At 33.7% G+C, this 18208-nt stretch overlaps 1 protein-coding gene across 1 annotated transcript; it reads right to left on the bottom strand.

Annotated features, from left to right (window-relative positions):
• Positions 1-587: 587 nt before the first annotated feature.
• Positions 588-17265, bottom strand: LOC124082215 (albumin). The gene is made up of 15 exons (XM_046428678.2): positions 17110-17265; positions 16368-16425; positions 15299-15431; positions 13146-13357; positions 12481-12613; positions 11596-11693; positions 9979-10108; positions 8878-9089; positions 7702-7834; positions 6488-6585; positions 4859-4997; positions 4040-4263; positions 2568-2700; positions 1891-1959; positions 588-741 (listed from the first exon to the last, which is right to left on the bottom strand). The coding sequence occupies exons 1-14, from the start codon at positions 17186-17188 to the stop codon at positions 1918-1920; spliced, it is 1824 nt and encodes a 607-aa protein (XP_046284634.1). The 5' UTR covers positions 17189-17265; the 3' UTR covers positions 588-741; positions 1891-1917.
• Positions 17266-18208: the final 943 nt, after the last annotated feature.

Below are 18208 nucleotides of genomic sequence, written 5' to 3'. Positions count from 1 at the left end.
TGAAAGTATGGTATAAGTAATTACCTCCAGGAACAGGGAAAAGAGGCCCAGTATTGGGTATAACATCTCAACTTCTTTACAAGAAACTGTAAAGACTCTTGTACTTCATCAGTTCAGTACAGTTAATCACTCCTATTCATGCCTTCCTCCAGATCACCCAACCCCTTCTTCCAATAATGCTTCTCCAAATTTCTTACACATTTCATGTATTGTCATCCTAAACTGTCTCAAATTTCTCCAAGAATGACTTTCTTTTTAAATTTAATTAGCCACCTTTAAAGTTATCTCCATCTTTTTTGTCCCTCACTAGTTCTCAGAGAGTCCCAGTAGTGAGGAGGAGCCAGACTGTAAATGCCCTATCCCTGCCACAGGTGTTATTTTTTCATAATGTTAAAAGGCTATTTTTGAATGTTTATAACCCATAACTCGGATGAGAATTAACATTTCTTTTCATGAAGTAGCCTCTAAGGAACTAGAAGGCCTCTGCTGAAGTGGGGTGAGAGACAGAAAATTGAAACTTTCACAGATCCACAAATTTTTCAGGATGGAAACACACTTTTGGAAAATAACAGTCCTGGACCACAATATTCGATTCTTTTCATTTTTTATTAATTTCAACATAGAGCAAAGAGGTCAAACGTTTGAAAAAAGTTGTGTTTCTTAGAGTGTTGATTTTACACCAACAGAAAAGACAAACAGATGGATAAAGATTTAGTCTCTTTCTCTTCTTCTCTGGTCAGGCTGAAAAACAAAAAGAGAAAAATAGAAGAGCTGTTTGTAAAAGGTCATATATTTTTCCAATCTGCTACAACTAATGCTAAATTGCTTCGATTGTCTTTCTACAATTTCCACCAGCAGAAACAATTTAAACCTTCCAAAGCTTAGCTGGGTTTCCCTTCTGCTGGACAAGGGCATAGGACACACCAACATGTTGTGAAGTCCCCTCTTCTTCAATGGTTCCGCCAGACTCAAGTCAGAGGCCTCTATCACCACTCCTCAGGGCTATCTAGCACCTACTCTTACCTAAGTCATACCTAAACAAAAAATACCTGCTCAAATTTGGAACCCTAGGAAGAAATTTATTCCACTTAGGACTGAAACACATCACATTTGGGAATGACCAAATTTTGGGAGATACAAATTTGCTATTCTTTGGATGCACAAGTAGGTATTATTATATGGTTAAACAACCTGGTTTTACCAATACTTTTTTTTCAGTGCTGTTCTATTTTTTAAATACTGCTGCAAAATATTACACACAGAGAAAAAAAGTAAAACATGTTTATGCTTAGATATATATGTTTTAAAGTGGGTGTTTTGTCATAAGAAGAGAAATTCTATTAAACTTAATATGTTGACATATTGGAAATTTAGTAGCACATTATTCATTCTATAGCACAAGTTCATACAGAATACATCCCTCATTGAATTATATTTAGGTTGAACCGTGTGAATCCACTGATATTCATTGATATTTTTGATCTGCAAAAATGTTCTTTCATATGGTTCTAACACCTAGAGTCTCTGCTGGTGAGGCATCACTAGAATGACTGTGTACACAGTCACATATGTCAGAAGAGGACAACGGTTAACTCAACACTTTCTGGAATTTTGACTCCACCTCTTACTATCTTGGTTGTCCCTTAGATAGATAAATTATGTAACCTATCCTTTTATCTATGTGTCCATTTATTCATCTACAAAATGGGAATAACAAGAATACCCAACTCAGACATTATTTTGATAATTATATAAGTTAATATATATAAATAGCTAAGAGTATTGATTGGTGTTTGTCTATATGGCTCTTAACAAATGTTTAGTCATCTTTGCTTTTTTAATAATAATGATTATAATTACTTTTTTTAATAACATAAAGCATATAGTTACCTGAGATGCTTGCGATTGTGGTGTTTTTTATGCTAAGGCAGCTTGAGTTGCAGCAACAAATTTGGGGCCCTGAATACAAAGAAATGTCAGATGTTGGGAAAATATTAGCATTAGCATAGAATACAAAAAATAGCAGGTTATACAAAAAAAATAGGTGATATACAGTGATTGTACCTGCATCACCCCCTTTAATTCACATTAAACTACCAGGATCTCTATAGGGAAGTTCACCAACAATCACCCTCCCCAAGAAAATAAAAAAATATATATATATCTATTGTCAGGGTATAGGGGTGACTATTAAATGATTTAGATATTTAAATGTCCATTTCCACCTGAACTAACTTATAAAATTCAGTCAAATGAGAAGATAGCAATTTGGGGGAAAATGTTTAAATTAATGCTTTGCTTTACTGACCAAAACATTTTAGGCCTTATAAATATGTCTATCTATTCATACCAATTACAAATTTGGAACAGAAGAGAAAATTTAATAGTATGCCACAGTGTAGCAGGAGATAAAACCAAGAACAACTAAACTCATTTTGTAAGACAATTGTTCATAGAATAAGATCTTTGCTCCATGCATCTTTCAAAACCTAAATCCCTAACCTCTGACCTGACCAAATGCACAAAAATGAAAGTTGGAAATATTAAAATGAAAGCAGCTCCAGCACCTCCTCGGAGAAGCAGGCCTCCTTGTCGTCAGCCTTGCAGCACTTTTCTAGAAAAGCTACGAAATCCCCCATCACAGTTTTCAGTTGATCCATTGTTGCTGTGGGCTTGTGTTTCACCAGCTCAGCAAGTGCTCTGCATTTGAACAGAAAATGAAAGACACAGCAAGAAAAACTTAAGAATATAAGAAATATGAAAAATATAAGATTGGCACTTAACATTATAAACCTTGCAGGGCACTGTGACCCACACCTGTAATCCCAGCAGCTCAGGAGGTTGAGGCAGGAGGATCACAAAATTAAAGCCAGCCTCACCAACTTGTGGGAGGCACTTACCAATTCAGCGAGACCATGTCTCTAAATAAAACATAAAATAGAGCTGGGGATGTGGCTCAGTGGCTAAGCACCCCTGGTTCAATCCTCAGTACCAAAACAAACAAAAGATTATAAATCTTGGAGCCAGGCAGTTTGGGGCTTGAGGCCAGGCATGCCACTCTAATTTTAAATCCACTTCATAGGGCTGGTGGGAGAATCAAATAAGATAATCAGTGCAAATCACTCAGTGTTTTAGAATTTCAGCAGATCTCCAGAAAGTGTATGTTGTGGCATTTGGATATGGTTCAGATTTTATAAGCTATGCCACATTGACTTTTATAGATATTGAAGGTTTTAAAATAACATCTAAATTTTTAAGACATTAAACATCATTGAAAAATCTTCTTCTCTAAGAATCTTTAAAGTTCATCTTTGAAATTTTCCCTATTCAAAGTTAATTATGGGGAGATTATACGGGTTAAGATTTCAAGCAAGTGGGAGGTGGTGTTTCCCTTTCATTGACATCTGAAAAGACAACAGAAGACACAGAGTGTGTTATGTGGGAATAATAAGTTTTGAAATATTATTTATAAGTATGGATCATGATTACAGGCCACCAGAGATGACAGCAATTTTCTGATACTAAAGTTCATGCTATGGTCAGCTTTTGTAATAGCATTGAGAAGTTAAGCCTCAAAACTCACATTTCTAGATGTTGACTGTTCAATTGCCATTCTCAAAAGTCACATCACAGGCTTTTCTCTCACCTATGGGGTCACTCTAGAACAAACTTAAAGTACCATTCATTCCTAGAAATAAATTCCCCTATGATTTCTACAACTAATTTGCCTCTGGATACAAATTCATTAGTTAAATGTTCAGCCTTTTCTCATGGACCTGGCCTATGATCTTATTCTACTGGGGTGTTCATCCACAATATCACTATGAATAGTTTGCAGATAAGAGTCTAATAATATAGTTTTTGCCCCCTAAGGGAAAAAAGCCATTCATTTTATTCTTGACAATTTATCAACTTAAAAAGGCCAATACTTAAGTACATTACTCTAAGAAGTATAATCAGTACATGAGACAGTTTGCTCCTTTCAATCAATATTCTCTTCATCAAGACTACAAACATGTGATAATGAAATACTGCTCACGTTTGTTTCTTGATTTGTTGCTCAGTCTCTGGAAGTGTGCATATATCTGCATGGAAGGTGAATGTGTCAGCATGGAATTCTTTGGGAACATATGTGTCATCAACTGATAGAGCAGAAAAGCATGCCCGCTTGTTCACAAAGGACTCAGAGCAGCATTTGGTGATTCTCTCACTCACTGGATTCTTCTCATGCATCACACACACTGTGTTCAGGATTGCAGTCAGCTGAAGAACAGGGAGGAGAGCAGAAATTCAAAAGAGGCAAAATTGAAATTGTCCACGAACACTCCTTTTCCCACGCACCCAAAGTTGTGACATATTAAACTAGTAACAATAAATCCAAAGTTGACTGAGGCAACAAATGACTATCTTTGAAACTAAGCATAAGGGACTCTTTAACATGACTCTTTTACAAGTAAGTCTAGATGTCTCAATATTCTTAATACTTGAGAAAATAATTCATGAAAATAATTGGAGGTGATATATCCTGACACATGTGTTAGAATAGGAAAGAAGTAGTCTTATACTGGTACATGAAACAGAGACACCTAAAAGTAAAAATTTAGGAAATGCCAAAACACTGAAAACTCGTGGATCCTTTTAAAAAACAAGTTATAACTTTCATATTTTAACTAAATTCTAAGTTTTATAGTCGGGATATAGGTGATCAAGTTCTAACTGCTACTACCATGCACATACACAGATAAACCCCTGTTAGTCATGTACACACGTTAGTCCACTCCTGCCTCTAAAAGTTACTTTTGTCAATTTCATAAGATGAGAATTCAGTATTAAAATTATTATATTTTAAAAGACTCACATAGTCTTCAACACAGGGCAGTCTGTGTGATTCAGAAAGCTTACAGCACTTGGTGCCCACTCTTCCTAAGTTTCTTGATGCCTCCACAAGAGTTGGAGTTGACACCTGGGGTGCTTTCTGAGTGTAACGGATTAGAAGTCTGTATGAAAAATAAAAAATAAAAAAAGGGCCATGTGTGTTTAGCCAACCAAGAAACTGTCTTTTTCTAATATAGTAGATCAAGCAGAGGAAAATCCATCCAAAATTAACTAATATGTCCTAAATAGCCATATAGCCATTCATCAAATTATGTTTGTCTATGTCAAGCACAGTGGTACAGGCCTCTAATCCCAGCTGCTCAGGAAGCTCAGGCAAGAAGATTACTTCAGTAATTTAGTGAGGGCCTAAGCAACTTAGCAAGACTCTATCTAAAAAAAAAAAAAAAATTAAAGTAGTAGGATTGTAACTCAGTGGTAAAACTCCTGTGTTCATCCCCAGTACCGGCCAACAACAAATATCTTCATATTCAGGGTGATGGCTGAGTGTGTCAGATTTGTCCTGACCAATCATTAAACATGGCTTTGAATACCACCTGTACCACATAATAATGTTAGGACGTTTATCTACCTTATTATAATCCAGTGACAATAATATACTTAATAATCATTGCATTATTAATATAATTAATAATTATTGCATCTTTGTTTCATTAAATTCTATTGAGAATGTATATAAATCAGGACTATGATAAATTTAAAATATGTGGGTGAAAAATGGGAGGAAATATCCCTGCCTCAATAGGAATGATGCAAGGATTAAACTGAAAGTGACATTGACAAGGCAATGAACCAGGCATGTTATCCAGCATGTAAGAATCACTTATAAAGAATCCCAATCGCCATGTAAAGTCAACGTATGACTGTAATCTACTCAATGGAAGAATCTATATATTATTCACTATTGTTAGCCCTGAGCTATGTATATAAAAGAGTGCTAACTATGTATATAAACTGCACAATAAATTCCTACCATGTGTCCCTTCTTCTTTCTTGACTTTTCCTCCATACATAAATGGGGACTTTACTTCAGCATGCATTTTTATCTCTATCTCCTCTAGGGAGGGAAATCCCACAGGAAAACAAGGTCATGACAATCAAAGTCTAATGTATCTTCTGAACATCCACTCTTCCCACCAATAGACCAATAGGAATGCAATTTCCCATATTATCTAAGTCCATATCTTTGTCATGTTTTTGTGTTCAGCTTTTATATTACTTCTTGAACTACTGCTATTCAAGGCCTACTACTTCCTGCTCTGTAAAATGCTGCTAGGTTTCATTTACTCACAAACTATCCCTTAACCTCCAAGGAACATCTCCAGTTGATAAGCCAACATTTGGCACTAACCCTCCCAGACTACATACTCCCAGTCTCAAAAGACCATTTTTTAAAACTGTACATAAATAGAGGCCTCTGCGTCCCATCGACTATATTTTCTCTACTCTCCAGACTTTCTTGATAAAGAGAGTTTAGAAATATATGTGTATCTTTTCTATTAAAAGTCATATGCTAGGCAGCCTATATATGAAGTATTAAATAATAGCAAATTGGTCAAGGAAAAAAAATCAGTGAATAAACAAAACTACTTACGCATTTTGGAATTTATATTCCCCAAGTTGCTCATAGAGATCACAGTTTTGCTTGACTATATTCTGAGGCTCAGTCACAAGAGGCTCAAATTCCTCAAACTGAAACATAAAAGAATCCATTTATAGTATCCTTCTGAGGACCAGATACCGGTCACTTTTTACCCCTTCCTTCTTTCTTCCCAAAACCACATGAGTAGATGTTCAGTGCCACATCTGTCACATCACATCAAATTGTTTCTCTTATTTGACAAGACTGTATAGTGAATGTAGTTAAGAATCTTTAGTCTCTGGAGTTCAGTGGCTGGCGTTGGAGCCAGGCCACTTGACTCATTTTCCCGTGATGCAGCTTTACTTACCAGTTCTGAGATTCAGAATCCTCATCTTCACAATAGAGGTAAAAATAGTGCTCACCACCCAGAATTACGCTGGGAATTGACTAAGCTAATGAAATTAAAATAGCACCTAGTACATAGTAAAAGGTCAATAAATGTTGGTCCTGAGTATTATTATTATTATTATTATTATTATTATTACTACTACTACTATTATTATTGTTAGGCCATCTCTCCAGTTGGATCCTCAGCTCTCTGAGGAATGTTGCCCTCAGCATCAGTTGCAGGACAGTGCCTGGCATACAGCAGCTTCTTGGTAGAGGAAAGAAAGTCTTTCTCTGATTCTATAACAGTTTGGAAACCTTTAATATATACTAGTAGGCACCCTAAAATCCTCCAGAACAGGTGTATTCTAACTTATCATCTTGTAAAACATTTCCTAAACCTTCTCAAAAAGATTTTAAAACATTCTAAAGAAATAAAGTTTCATCACCTCCCTTAAGATATTATCTCCAGTGCTTGATATAATCTTGTGTCAGGTTAACCTTCTTTATATATAAGTTAAATCTCTTTTAATTGACATTTAAATTTACCTGACTTTATTTGGTTCTCAGGAATATGGAAAACAGAAATGATGGCCAATATTTTGTAAAATTAGAGATTATTATCTTCATATCTTTCTTTTCTAGACAAACTGTTCTAAAATTTATTAACCATTCTATATAAGGCTATTTTTCCCTAAGATGTTTAAGAGCACAGAATTGAATTCATCTCAAGAAAATATGTAAATTATACTATGTCTCTTTCAGTCTTGTATTGTTTTTCTTTCTCATTATTAGAATCAGCAAAGAGCTGTATTCTTCTTTTCCTGCAGGACACCTACCACATTGCCATAGCATGCGGGAGGATCAGCTTCAGCACAGCACTTCTCCAGTTTGGCTTCATATGCCTTGGCAATTCTCAGCAGCAAAAGGGAACCATACTCAGGGTGCCTTCTTGAATATTCATACAAAAACCTAAATAAGAGAAATATAGATTTAATTATACCAACAAGCAAGAATGTGTACATAAATAACTCCAAGTGTAACTAAAATTCCCAAGGTCTGAATTTGACTAAACCCCATGTAGTGAAGTTTATTGGTAAAGGACTTGGGGTTCTTCCTGTGCTCAATTTCTGGTTCTGCCATTTATTTTACTCTATTACATTAGGCAACTTATAAAGACTAAAGAGTCTTAGTTTCCTCCTCTGTAGATTGGGAATGATAATAATACTCATCTCATATATTGGGTTATGAGAAATACATGACACAATGTGTGCAAAACATATATTGCCTGATACATCTTAAATATGTCATGAATTGTACCTGTTATTTTTATGTATGTGTAATTTTATTTGGATTACATCTAAAAAGCATTTCACTAGACAGAGATATATTCTTAATTTTTTTCCTCTTCATATGATAGAAATCTTATACAACACATCATTTTATTAAATATTATTTAATGCAGAAAAAATTACTGTAATCCAACTATAAAAAATGTAAAGCTGGTCATTATTCTTGTTGATCATATATAATCATTTGTTATTTAGCTGCCTTATCATACTACTGAGCTTTTGGTATTTTCATTCAGATACGAAACACCTATTGTCAAATTCTATGCTTTTTCTATACATATTTGATGCCAACATACAGATGGATCGATAGGCAATATATGTTCACATATATTTTATATATTTAAAAAATACCTGTTTAATAATAATTAAGCAAATGAATGTTATATACATAATTTGTATACATACAGATATTTCTAGAGATATTCCCAGAGATATCCTAAGGATTAACAAACATTGAGATTTTACCATGAATATATACTGAATGGCAATGTTTGAAATTAATTAATTGTTTTAACCTTTAAAGACTGGAAGACAATGGGTTGAAAAAGCATCCTGGGCAACATGGAAACTGTAGTAACTCCAAAGGAAACCCTAGCATATCTTCCTAGATCATGATCTTGCTAAATCAAGCACTATGAAAGGGTAATTCCTTATCTAACTTACGTGCCCAAGAAGATATCTTTTGCCTCAGCATAGTTTTTGCAAACATCTTTATCCTCAGCATAATCAGCTGTTAGTGCTGGTAAGTCAGTAGGCTTGTCATCTTCCAGCTCAGCGAGGCAGTGACTTTTTTCCAACGGGGGCTTAGCACAACATTCCCCCACTTTCTTGGAGATTGTGTCTTGATTATCACAAATGTAATTGGAAAGGGTTACCTGTGAGGAGGTCAACAATTGTTCAACATAAATTGGCATTGCTACACTTTCTCTCCAGACCATTATGATGTTGCAGAACAGGTTCACTATATTCCAAGGCTGTTCATTCACAACCAATGTGGCTTCAATGAATACATATCCTCAGTCAGTGCTTCTGAGCCTGGAGCCTCGTAACTACTAAAACATATGCACTTGATCACAAAAGACAAGGTAGGAACCAGTTGTCATTTATTTGTTTATTATAAGTAATTAATCTCAGCTACTTATTAATTTCATATTTCCACTGTTGAGGAACTTAAGTTTTTAAATTGAAATCTCATGCTATTTTTTTTTCAAATTTGCCCTCAAATTAAATGCAGGAATTTTGAAACCAAATAACTAAGTAAAGATTTTAACAAATGAGTCAAGATCACAGTCATGGGTCTTGTTTATATGTGTGTGTGTGTGTGTGTGTGTGTGTATGTGTATATATATCTTAAATTTCCAGGAAGTGTCATGATAGCTCAGGATTCTGATATATGGTCATTATTTTTGATCTTTGAAAAAAGGGAGACAATACTACAAATTTGGGGAAAGAGATTATATTTGGGAAAACACTTAATGAAAGGAGACAACATAGAGGGGGAAAATGCTTCATTTCCAAAGGTCTCTTGAGATAATAGCCCTTCTTCAAACCCACTTTTCCCCAAAAAATATCTTAGCACTGACTTGCAGCTGTCCTCATTCAGTTTCAGCCTAGATTCTCAGAGTACGACTTAAAGAGGTTACAAATGGGTGAAAAACTTTTTCAGGTGATTTAGTAACTGACAATTGTCCTAGTTATTCTAAGCACATTTATTCTACCAACTTAAGCATGTGAGCTACAAAAGGAAAATTAATGGCTCTTTACCCTGTCATGTACATTTTCAAGCAGATCACCATCACAGGATTCCTTGTTGATTTTTGTAATATCTGTTGCCATCTTGGTAATTTCTGTAAATTCAGCGTGGGTATATTGCCGGCTTAGACGAGCTACTAACCTTTAAAAAAAATCCCCCCATCAATACATTATAATCAGGCAATAACTGATGTGAAATTCCTATGAAAACTCCACTTATAACAAAGAATTCAAGACTAACACATAGAATTATTTTTTTAAGTCATTGGTTATTTTAATGTTAGAGCTGAACCAAATGGTCACCTTTTTGCCTATTTTCTTAAAATTATCCATTGTATAAGTGTGTGATGGATGGAAAGTTGATGATTCATAAAATCAGCAATCAAAGAGGAATGCTGAAAGGGGAAACAGTGTGAGGAGAATCAAGTATAGAGCCCTGATCTGTCTTCCTAATGTGACTTCATATCTTCTTAGCAGTAAAAACCTAGGCAAGTTTTCTCTGAACTTTAGCCTTCTCAGTGTCACAAAATCATGCTAAATGGAAGGACTATTTTGAAGAATAAATTATATAATGCATGTGAAAATATTTTATAATCTGGGAAGTATCACACAAACTCCATTTCTTTTTTTCATTCATTTTTTCCTTCCTGCCTGACTACTAAAGTTCTTCAAGAAAATTAATTTCATAACATCTACATAATGAGGGAGTTTTTATTAAGCACACTTTTGCTAAGAAATTGATCCAGCACAGCCTCTAAATTCTATGACAGGATATAAAAGGCTAATGTCATCATTCTTTCCAAAATCATTTTAGGACTATCTAAATGCTGTAAGAAGACTTCTTTCTCAGAACCAGTCATTGCCTGCATAAAGTGTATTTTTTTAAGTTAGAGATATTTTGTTTATCAATTTTGTTGGGTTTTATGGTTTTGATGGTAGGAATGATAGGCAAAGATAATTCATTTGAGAGTCTCTAGAGAGCATGCATAATAGCTACTATTTTAATTTTAACTCCTATTAATTATATTGATTCATTGTTAACTGACAGATGAGGGATTGGAAGGGCAGGTAATATATTTCTTAGTTCAGATACTGAAGAATGTTCACAGAATCAACTAAATACTATACAAACAGAGACCCAGGCAAAAACATGAGATTGAGAATAGAGTTGGAGCTATGTGAAAACTTCAAGTAGTAACTGTGGCTTAATTGGTGACTGAATTTAATTATTGGGACATAACAAGAGGAGTAGACACCTTCAGGTCATTGTAGGAAAGAATAAAATTAGATAAAAGATACTGACTAGAGCTCTGTAAAAGAAATAGATGATTAGTGTAAGATTCCTATTCTACATAAACAAATAGAATTTATATGACTTCTTTTTAGGACAAAAATAATTTTATATTCCAAATTCTTTAACAACTTAGAAAAATAAGACAAACAATGTCAACTTCTTACTCATTTTCTGAATTTCAACTCTATTAACTCTCTACCTATTAAATAACAACGACAACAAAATATATCTGTATGGATTGGGAGAAATTACACATAAATATATGCTTTTGTCAACGGAACCATTATCATTTTTACATTTTTATAAAGATACAAGTTGTGTTAAAAAATATTTACCATGCTTTGAAAGCTCTTTCACCGAATTTCTCAAAAATGCTACACTTGAGTCTATCTTTGGCAGAATAAAACTTTATTTTCTTCTTCAAATTCTCAATCTACAGAAAGAAAGCAAATTGAAAAAAAATATATAGAGAGAAAATAAAACTTCTGTACAAAATACCACTTCATAAGCCCAAATGAGACTATGCCACATTCCTTCTACATTCCCAAGTACTCCCTTTGGGAAATAATTATTTTACCGTGTAAGAGGAAAAATTAGTCTGGTAAAAACAGAGGACTCTATGTAATTAAAACCAGCATGGACACATTGCCAAAGAAAAGGCTTCTGAAAAAAAAGTGTACACTAATTCCCAGGTACATTTTATTTAACTGAGTTCTTAATTTTGTTTATAATCCGTGTAAGTTCCTCCTCTACAACATCAACAAACTCCCCAGAGAACAGAATGAGACACACAATAAATACTTAGGAAAGGAATAAATGAGCTCTTGATTCTAGTTGTAGTAATATTCTCGACTTTGAATTCTCTCTCCAACAAAAAGTCTCTTAGGAGAAAAAAAAAAAAAACAACTACTGTGGGCCCTTGCTGTGGATTTGACAAACACTTCATTATAGAGATCCTCAGAATAGAGAGGGGCAGGACATTTAACTATATGCACAGTGATTCCCTCCATCAGATCAGCAATGGTAAAGCTCAGAAGGAGGATGGAAGCCTAGGAGAAGCCTTCAAAGAGAATAAAACTTCTTGGGGGAACATAAGAGTAAGGAAGGCTGTTGGGAACGTGTAGGGAACTTTCCTCAGGCGATTAAGCTTTTCTAAATCTAGCCACAAGATGTTCAAAATCTGAGGTTGCACTATGAACTGGTTCTTTGGGGGGGAGTACCTTTGGTGTCAGGCATTCTCCTTTATCAGCAGCTTGACAGCATTCTGTCAGATAGCTTTTATACTTTTCAGCCAAGTAAATGAGTCCTGCGCCACCGAGGTAAGGATTTCTTCTGGCAGCTTCATATAAAAAACTATTAAAAAAAAAGATAACAAGAAATCATTTTTCCATACCACATAACATTACAAAAACAATTACAATCAACATTCTTCCAAGAGCTTCCAAAAACCCAAAGACATGTCATTTACCATTAAAGCTTAATGTTTGCCTCATTGTCTTGTCTTAGTCATTCTTTAAATCATTGAAAAGAGAGGTTGAATTTGTGAAGTTTGTGTGTGTGAATCACATATATATGGTCAAATGGAGTGATCTAATATTGCTGACTAAAATGAAATCAATTCTGAGAATAACTATGTTTTCTCAGAATCTTATCAAACATGCATGTTTCAATGTTTCATATGGATCATATCCTGTTTCAAGATCAAAGAACTTTGATCATATTTTTCGTTGTGTAGAATTTTGTGCTATGAAATATTATTCCTTTAAAACTCATCCTTAGAGCAAAACTTCCAAGTCAATGTTGGAAATGGTTTGTGGTGTGGTCTTTATTATAATGAGTATTGACTTATTCCTTAATTTTAAATTTTGAAACATAGATTACTTACTGTCCCAAAGCCTTCTGGTCACTTTCTTCAAAGGAGGTGCACAAAGCATCAGGATGTTTTACGTCAAGTGGAGGGAGGTTAGGCATTTCTTCTTTGTGCTTTATGAAGCAATGGAATCTCTCAGCATCTTGTTTATCACAGCAGTCAGCCATAGCACCATAGGTATCACGAAGAGTGGCAATTGAGCATGTTTTCTCTCCAAAGATAGTGTCCTAAATGGAAGAGAACACTCTTCTTTTTTCTGGGCAGGACTTTATTACCAAAAAACAGCATAAAAATTTAACATACTGTTAAAGCTTGGTGAAGAAATCATCTATATTGCACATATGTATGGTATATCATATATTGAAACATCCCAGGGGACCCCATGAATATGTTTTATGTATGAGGTAGAACATAAATTTAAATATGAAAAAATTTTTAATGAAATACAAAATTCTAAACCTATCAAAAAAGGAAATTGTATAAGAAATTACTTCCCCCATTAAATAAATCCCCTTGATTTGGCTACCTCTGTGAAATTGTCATAACAATCAACTGCCACAATATTACTTAGGATGAATAAAACTGAAGGACAAAAAGAGAGTTGATAGCTCTAAGGAACATTACCTTTCTTTGCTTCTTACCCATCACTAGGGAACTAGCCTATAGTGCAGCAGGTGAATTCATCTTAGGGAGGAAATACTCAGATACTTTCTCATTTAATCTGCTTCTTTTTGAGAGACTCAACTTTTAAATAGATACCATATACAAGTTGAGGAGTAACATAAATCTACTACATATTATTACTGCATTAAAATATAGAATTTTTTCATTCTAGAAATATTTCTCTCAAAGTATTTCACTCATTGAGTAAATCCTTTTTTTCCTCATTCATTGTTATAAGTAAATATAACCATATGGAAAATTCACTGGTCTAGACAGAATTTATTATTTTTTTAAATGCAATTTTAAAAATTCATATGTAGAACTAAAAAATTGGGGGAAGTAAAATTACTTATTCTGAAACAATGAGATGCGTCCAGAGAGAAACGAGAAGAGGAAAGGGTCCACTGACAATATGAACCTTGTCCCTAGAGAGGCATATATAGATTGAGTGGTGAAAGAAACACAGGCCTCTTATTTTGAAGATGTATTTGGAAATAGCAAATATTCAAGTTCTTCAAAAGGATTTTTAAGTACATTTTTTTAATTTTATGAAAGACATTAATAACCCTAAAATGATGAATAAATAACTATAACTATTATTTCGCCCATAGCATAGAAATCAGTTGGTGCTTTCTGGAAGTAAAAATCATGCTATTACCTCAAAGAGATATTAGACTCTTGTATTCAGTTGGGTATTATTTACATTATTTAGTCAAGGTATGGGAATAACTGAAGTGTCCATCAACGGATAATAATAAACGGATAAAGAAAATGTGGATGCATAAAGAAAATGTTGTATCTATATACAAGGGAATAGTATTCATCCTTTAAAAGAAGGACATTCTACAATTGGCACTAATGTAGATAATCTTTGATGACATTGTGCTAAGTGCAATAAACCAACCACAGACAGACAAAGATGGATGATTCCTTTAATATGAGGTATCTAAAATAGTCAAATTCACAGAATCAAAGAATAAAAAGATGGCTGCCAAGAGCTAGGAAAAGGAGGGAATGGGGGGTAACTAATCAAATGCCATAAAATTTCACTTAAGCAAGATGAATAAACTGTAACAATCATCACAAATAAAATATTTCAGACATAAACTTTTAAGAGGATAGAACTGTCAAGTGTTCTAACCCCAATAAAATAAAGTTAATAAATACATAAAGATACATTATAACTATTAGCCTCTATGAAAAGAAACCAAACTTCTTGAAAACAGATTGTTACAAATCACAAATTGCCATTTAAATACACAGTGAGTAAATCCTGTGATTTAAATTAAATCATGTGTGTTCTCAATGAAAAAATCTTGTTAAAACTGTGGGCATACCAACAATATCTGTGTCCCTGAATAAACAGTGAATGACTTATCAGTCCATATGAAACTTTTGAGTGTAGCTTACAAATTCAGTCACTTAATAATAATGTTTTAAAAGAATCTTTCCTTTGAAATACTCATAATAAAGAAAAAGAAAGAATCCTCAAAATCAGAACTTACAAGTGGTTTGTTACAATCTGCCCCTGAAGCGTCAGCAGCACATGCTTTTGCCAAGTCAGTCACTTCAGCTGTGAATTTCACAAGGTCATCATATGAGGTCTTTTGGAGATACTCAGAAAGGGTAACAAGAACCCTAAAACAAAAAACACAGAAACATGTAGCACAATAAAACTTTAACATAAAAGAGCTTGCTGTACTAGAGAGCAAATCACTTATGTGTCTATAATCTATGTTTCTATATCTTTCTTATAATTAACCAGAAAGCCTATTCATATGAGGTATTATCTGAGACCTAATCAGGCACATGTGGCTTCCTACATAGGGAGGATAGTATTTCAGCCATGTCCTAAAGTGTATGGGTTCATGTCAGTAGAGACACATACATAGGGCAAACTAGAAAACTGTATAACAAATAGATTTAATTGTCAATGCTGGGCTTTGCATAAATCCTTTGAGTTATTTAAAATGAAAAAAAAAACCATACCTCATTTAATTGGGCTGTAGGATTGTAATAACCTTTAAAAAACAGGCTATTTTCTAAATTTTTATTAGATTAAAAAATATTAAAATGTTTCCAAGAAACCCCAGAACAATTTGGTATGTAAAGGGAAGTGAGTAAGTGAGCTGCCAAATGAACCATGTACTAGTCTTCCCATCATTGTTCCAGAGTTTCTGGGTAGTGTGAGAAGTCCAGATTTTAACTGTTCAATACAGTGGCCATTAAACACATGTGACTATATTTTTAAATTATTTAAATTTAACTAAAATTCTATTTAAGTTTAAATCAATTAAAATTTACATACTTAAATGCAATTTAACTAAACTTTAATACAATTTTGACATTTTATTCCTCCATTACACTTGCCATATTTAAAGTACTCAACAGCCACGTGTGACCAGTAGCTACCATATTAGACAGTTACAGAATATTTCCATCAGTGCTGAAAATTCTATGGGGCAGCAATGCTATGGAATCTGGACCCTGTTGAGAGGAGAATATAACACCTTTAGTGTATTAACCAACGCTAATCAGAAACATTAAATTTGACTCTTCCATATTTTAACTTACAGGCCTTTGAAATGTTGCTCTCCCAATTCTTTAAACCGATCAATAATCTCACTATTGCCTAGGGGAAAGGAGAGAGAAAAAAACACAATATGTGTTTAAATATTAAAGGAAACAATGAATTAGATTCTACCATTTCTCTTCATTGAACTTAGGTCATTCATTACTTCAAAATATTGGATTCTGATTATTGCAGAAAGTCTTAGGATGATGAAGTATATATTCTTTATTTACAGAAGAATTATTCAATCAGTAAGAATATTATTTTAAATATCATTAAATATTAATAAATTTATTTTCTAACGTGGGTAAGATCTAATGCTCTTATAGGGCCTATGAACAGCAACTGAGAAGAAAATCTAAAAGTAAACACAAATGGAAATCCTACTTATATTATTAATAATACAAGAGTTTTTCTGTTCTACATAGAGCAAGGTCCATTAGGTAGGCCTTGGAGATAGTGGTGAATCCTATCTTCTTCTCTGTTCTATGAAGTTTAAGTCACTCTGCCTGGCATTTCTTTATAGAGAAAAGAAATTACTTTCACTAAGTAATTCTCACCGTGTTGTTTCTACTTAAGATACTTGAACCATATTAATTAAATAACCACATAAGCATTCACAAAAACAAAAGAACATCACATTCTAGATATAAATGCTAAAAGGAAACTTAATTCATTATTCAGGGCTTACTAAAACTTTTTGTAGGGAAAAAAAGTTGTACAAAGGAAAAACAGAATTCTTACCTGCTTCTCTACGAAACACACCCCTGGAATAAGCAGAGCTGAAGAGAAAGAGAAGGGAAATAAAGGTTACCCACTTCATTGTGCCAAAGGCTTGTGGGGTTGATAGAAAAGGTAAGATGAATGCAGGGAAATTAGCCCTAATATACTTCTTTAACCAATAATTGTAGATTATTAACTAGACTCATCTTTGTATTTCATTGGCTCCCAACTGATTACAAAGTCATAAGATTCTTGCCAAAAAAATTGTTTGACTAGATCCCTTGCATATGTTTGCCATCTGGAACTGTTTTCTCCACGACACTTTGTCAATTTATTAAAGTTATGTAAAACACCTTATCAAATTTTACATAACAGTTTAAACGATTTGTACCTATTATTCATTACCAAGTTCTTTATCTGCTATTTCCCATTTGAACATTTTGGTTTGTGATGTTTGCAAAAATGCAATCAACCCAATGATTCTCCTTGGAAATAAGACATATTAAATAAGAGTTAAGATCCAAATTGCATCTACTACTATTAATTCCAAGTATGCTTTTTATCTAAAAGTAATGAAAAATTTATATGCAGAGACATCTTATAGGGCTTCTATTTCTTTTGAAACCATCTGGAAAAAAAAAGAGTCTTATTTTTGCCTCAAACACAAACTAGGAGAAAAGCATAGAAACAATAACAACTAAAATAGATATTAACAAGTTCAATGTTTCCATCCTAGCTATGGCCTAAATAACAAGCCTTAACTAAATAACTTAACTAAATAACTGAGTCAGTCAAAATGTCCCTGACACGTACAGGTACAGAAAATAATAAAAATACTCAAGAGATACTTTATAATGAAAGAAATATATTTTCTATGACCTTACTTTAAATAGTTATGCACAGAAGAGCCTAGAATAGATGAGAGAGATAGAGGAGTTTTTATTGATTTGTTTCTGTTTTTGTCTCTGTTTCAGTGACTCAAAGGAGTTCTGAAAGGCAATACCAGCCTGGCCTTTCAGGCCAAAAATGAACAAAAGTTAAAGAAGATTTGCTCATGAAATTATTTCCATTGGAGAAAACTACTTTTTAAAAAGCCAGAAAACTTACATTGGAAATGAAA

Source organism: Marmota monax, unplaced genomic scaffold (assembly GCF_021218885.2).
Source record: "Marmota monax isolate L192 unplaced genomic scaffold, Marmota_monax_Labrador192_F-V1.1 WCK01_AAM20220418_F8-fsc00132, whole genome shotgun sequence".
NCBI classification, from domain to species: Eukaryota; Metazoa; Chordata; class Mammalia; order Rodentia; family Sciuridae; genus Marmota; species Marmota monax.
The sequence above is the reverse complement of the archived record's forward strand: the minus strand, read 5'-3'. Positions and strand labels throughout refer to the sequence as shown.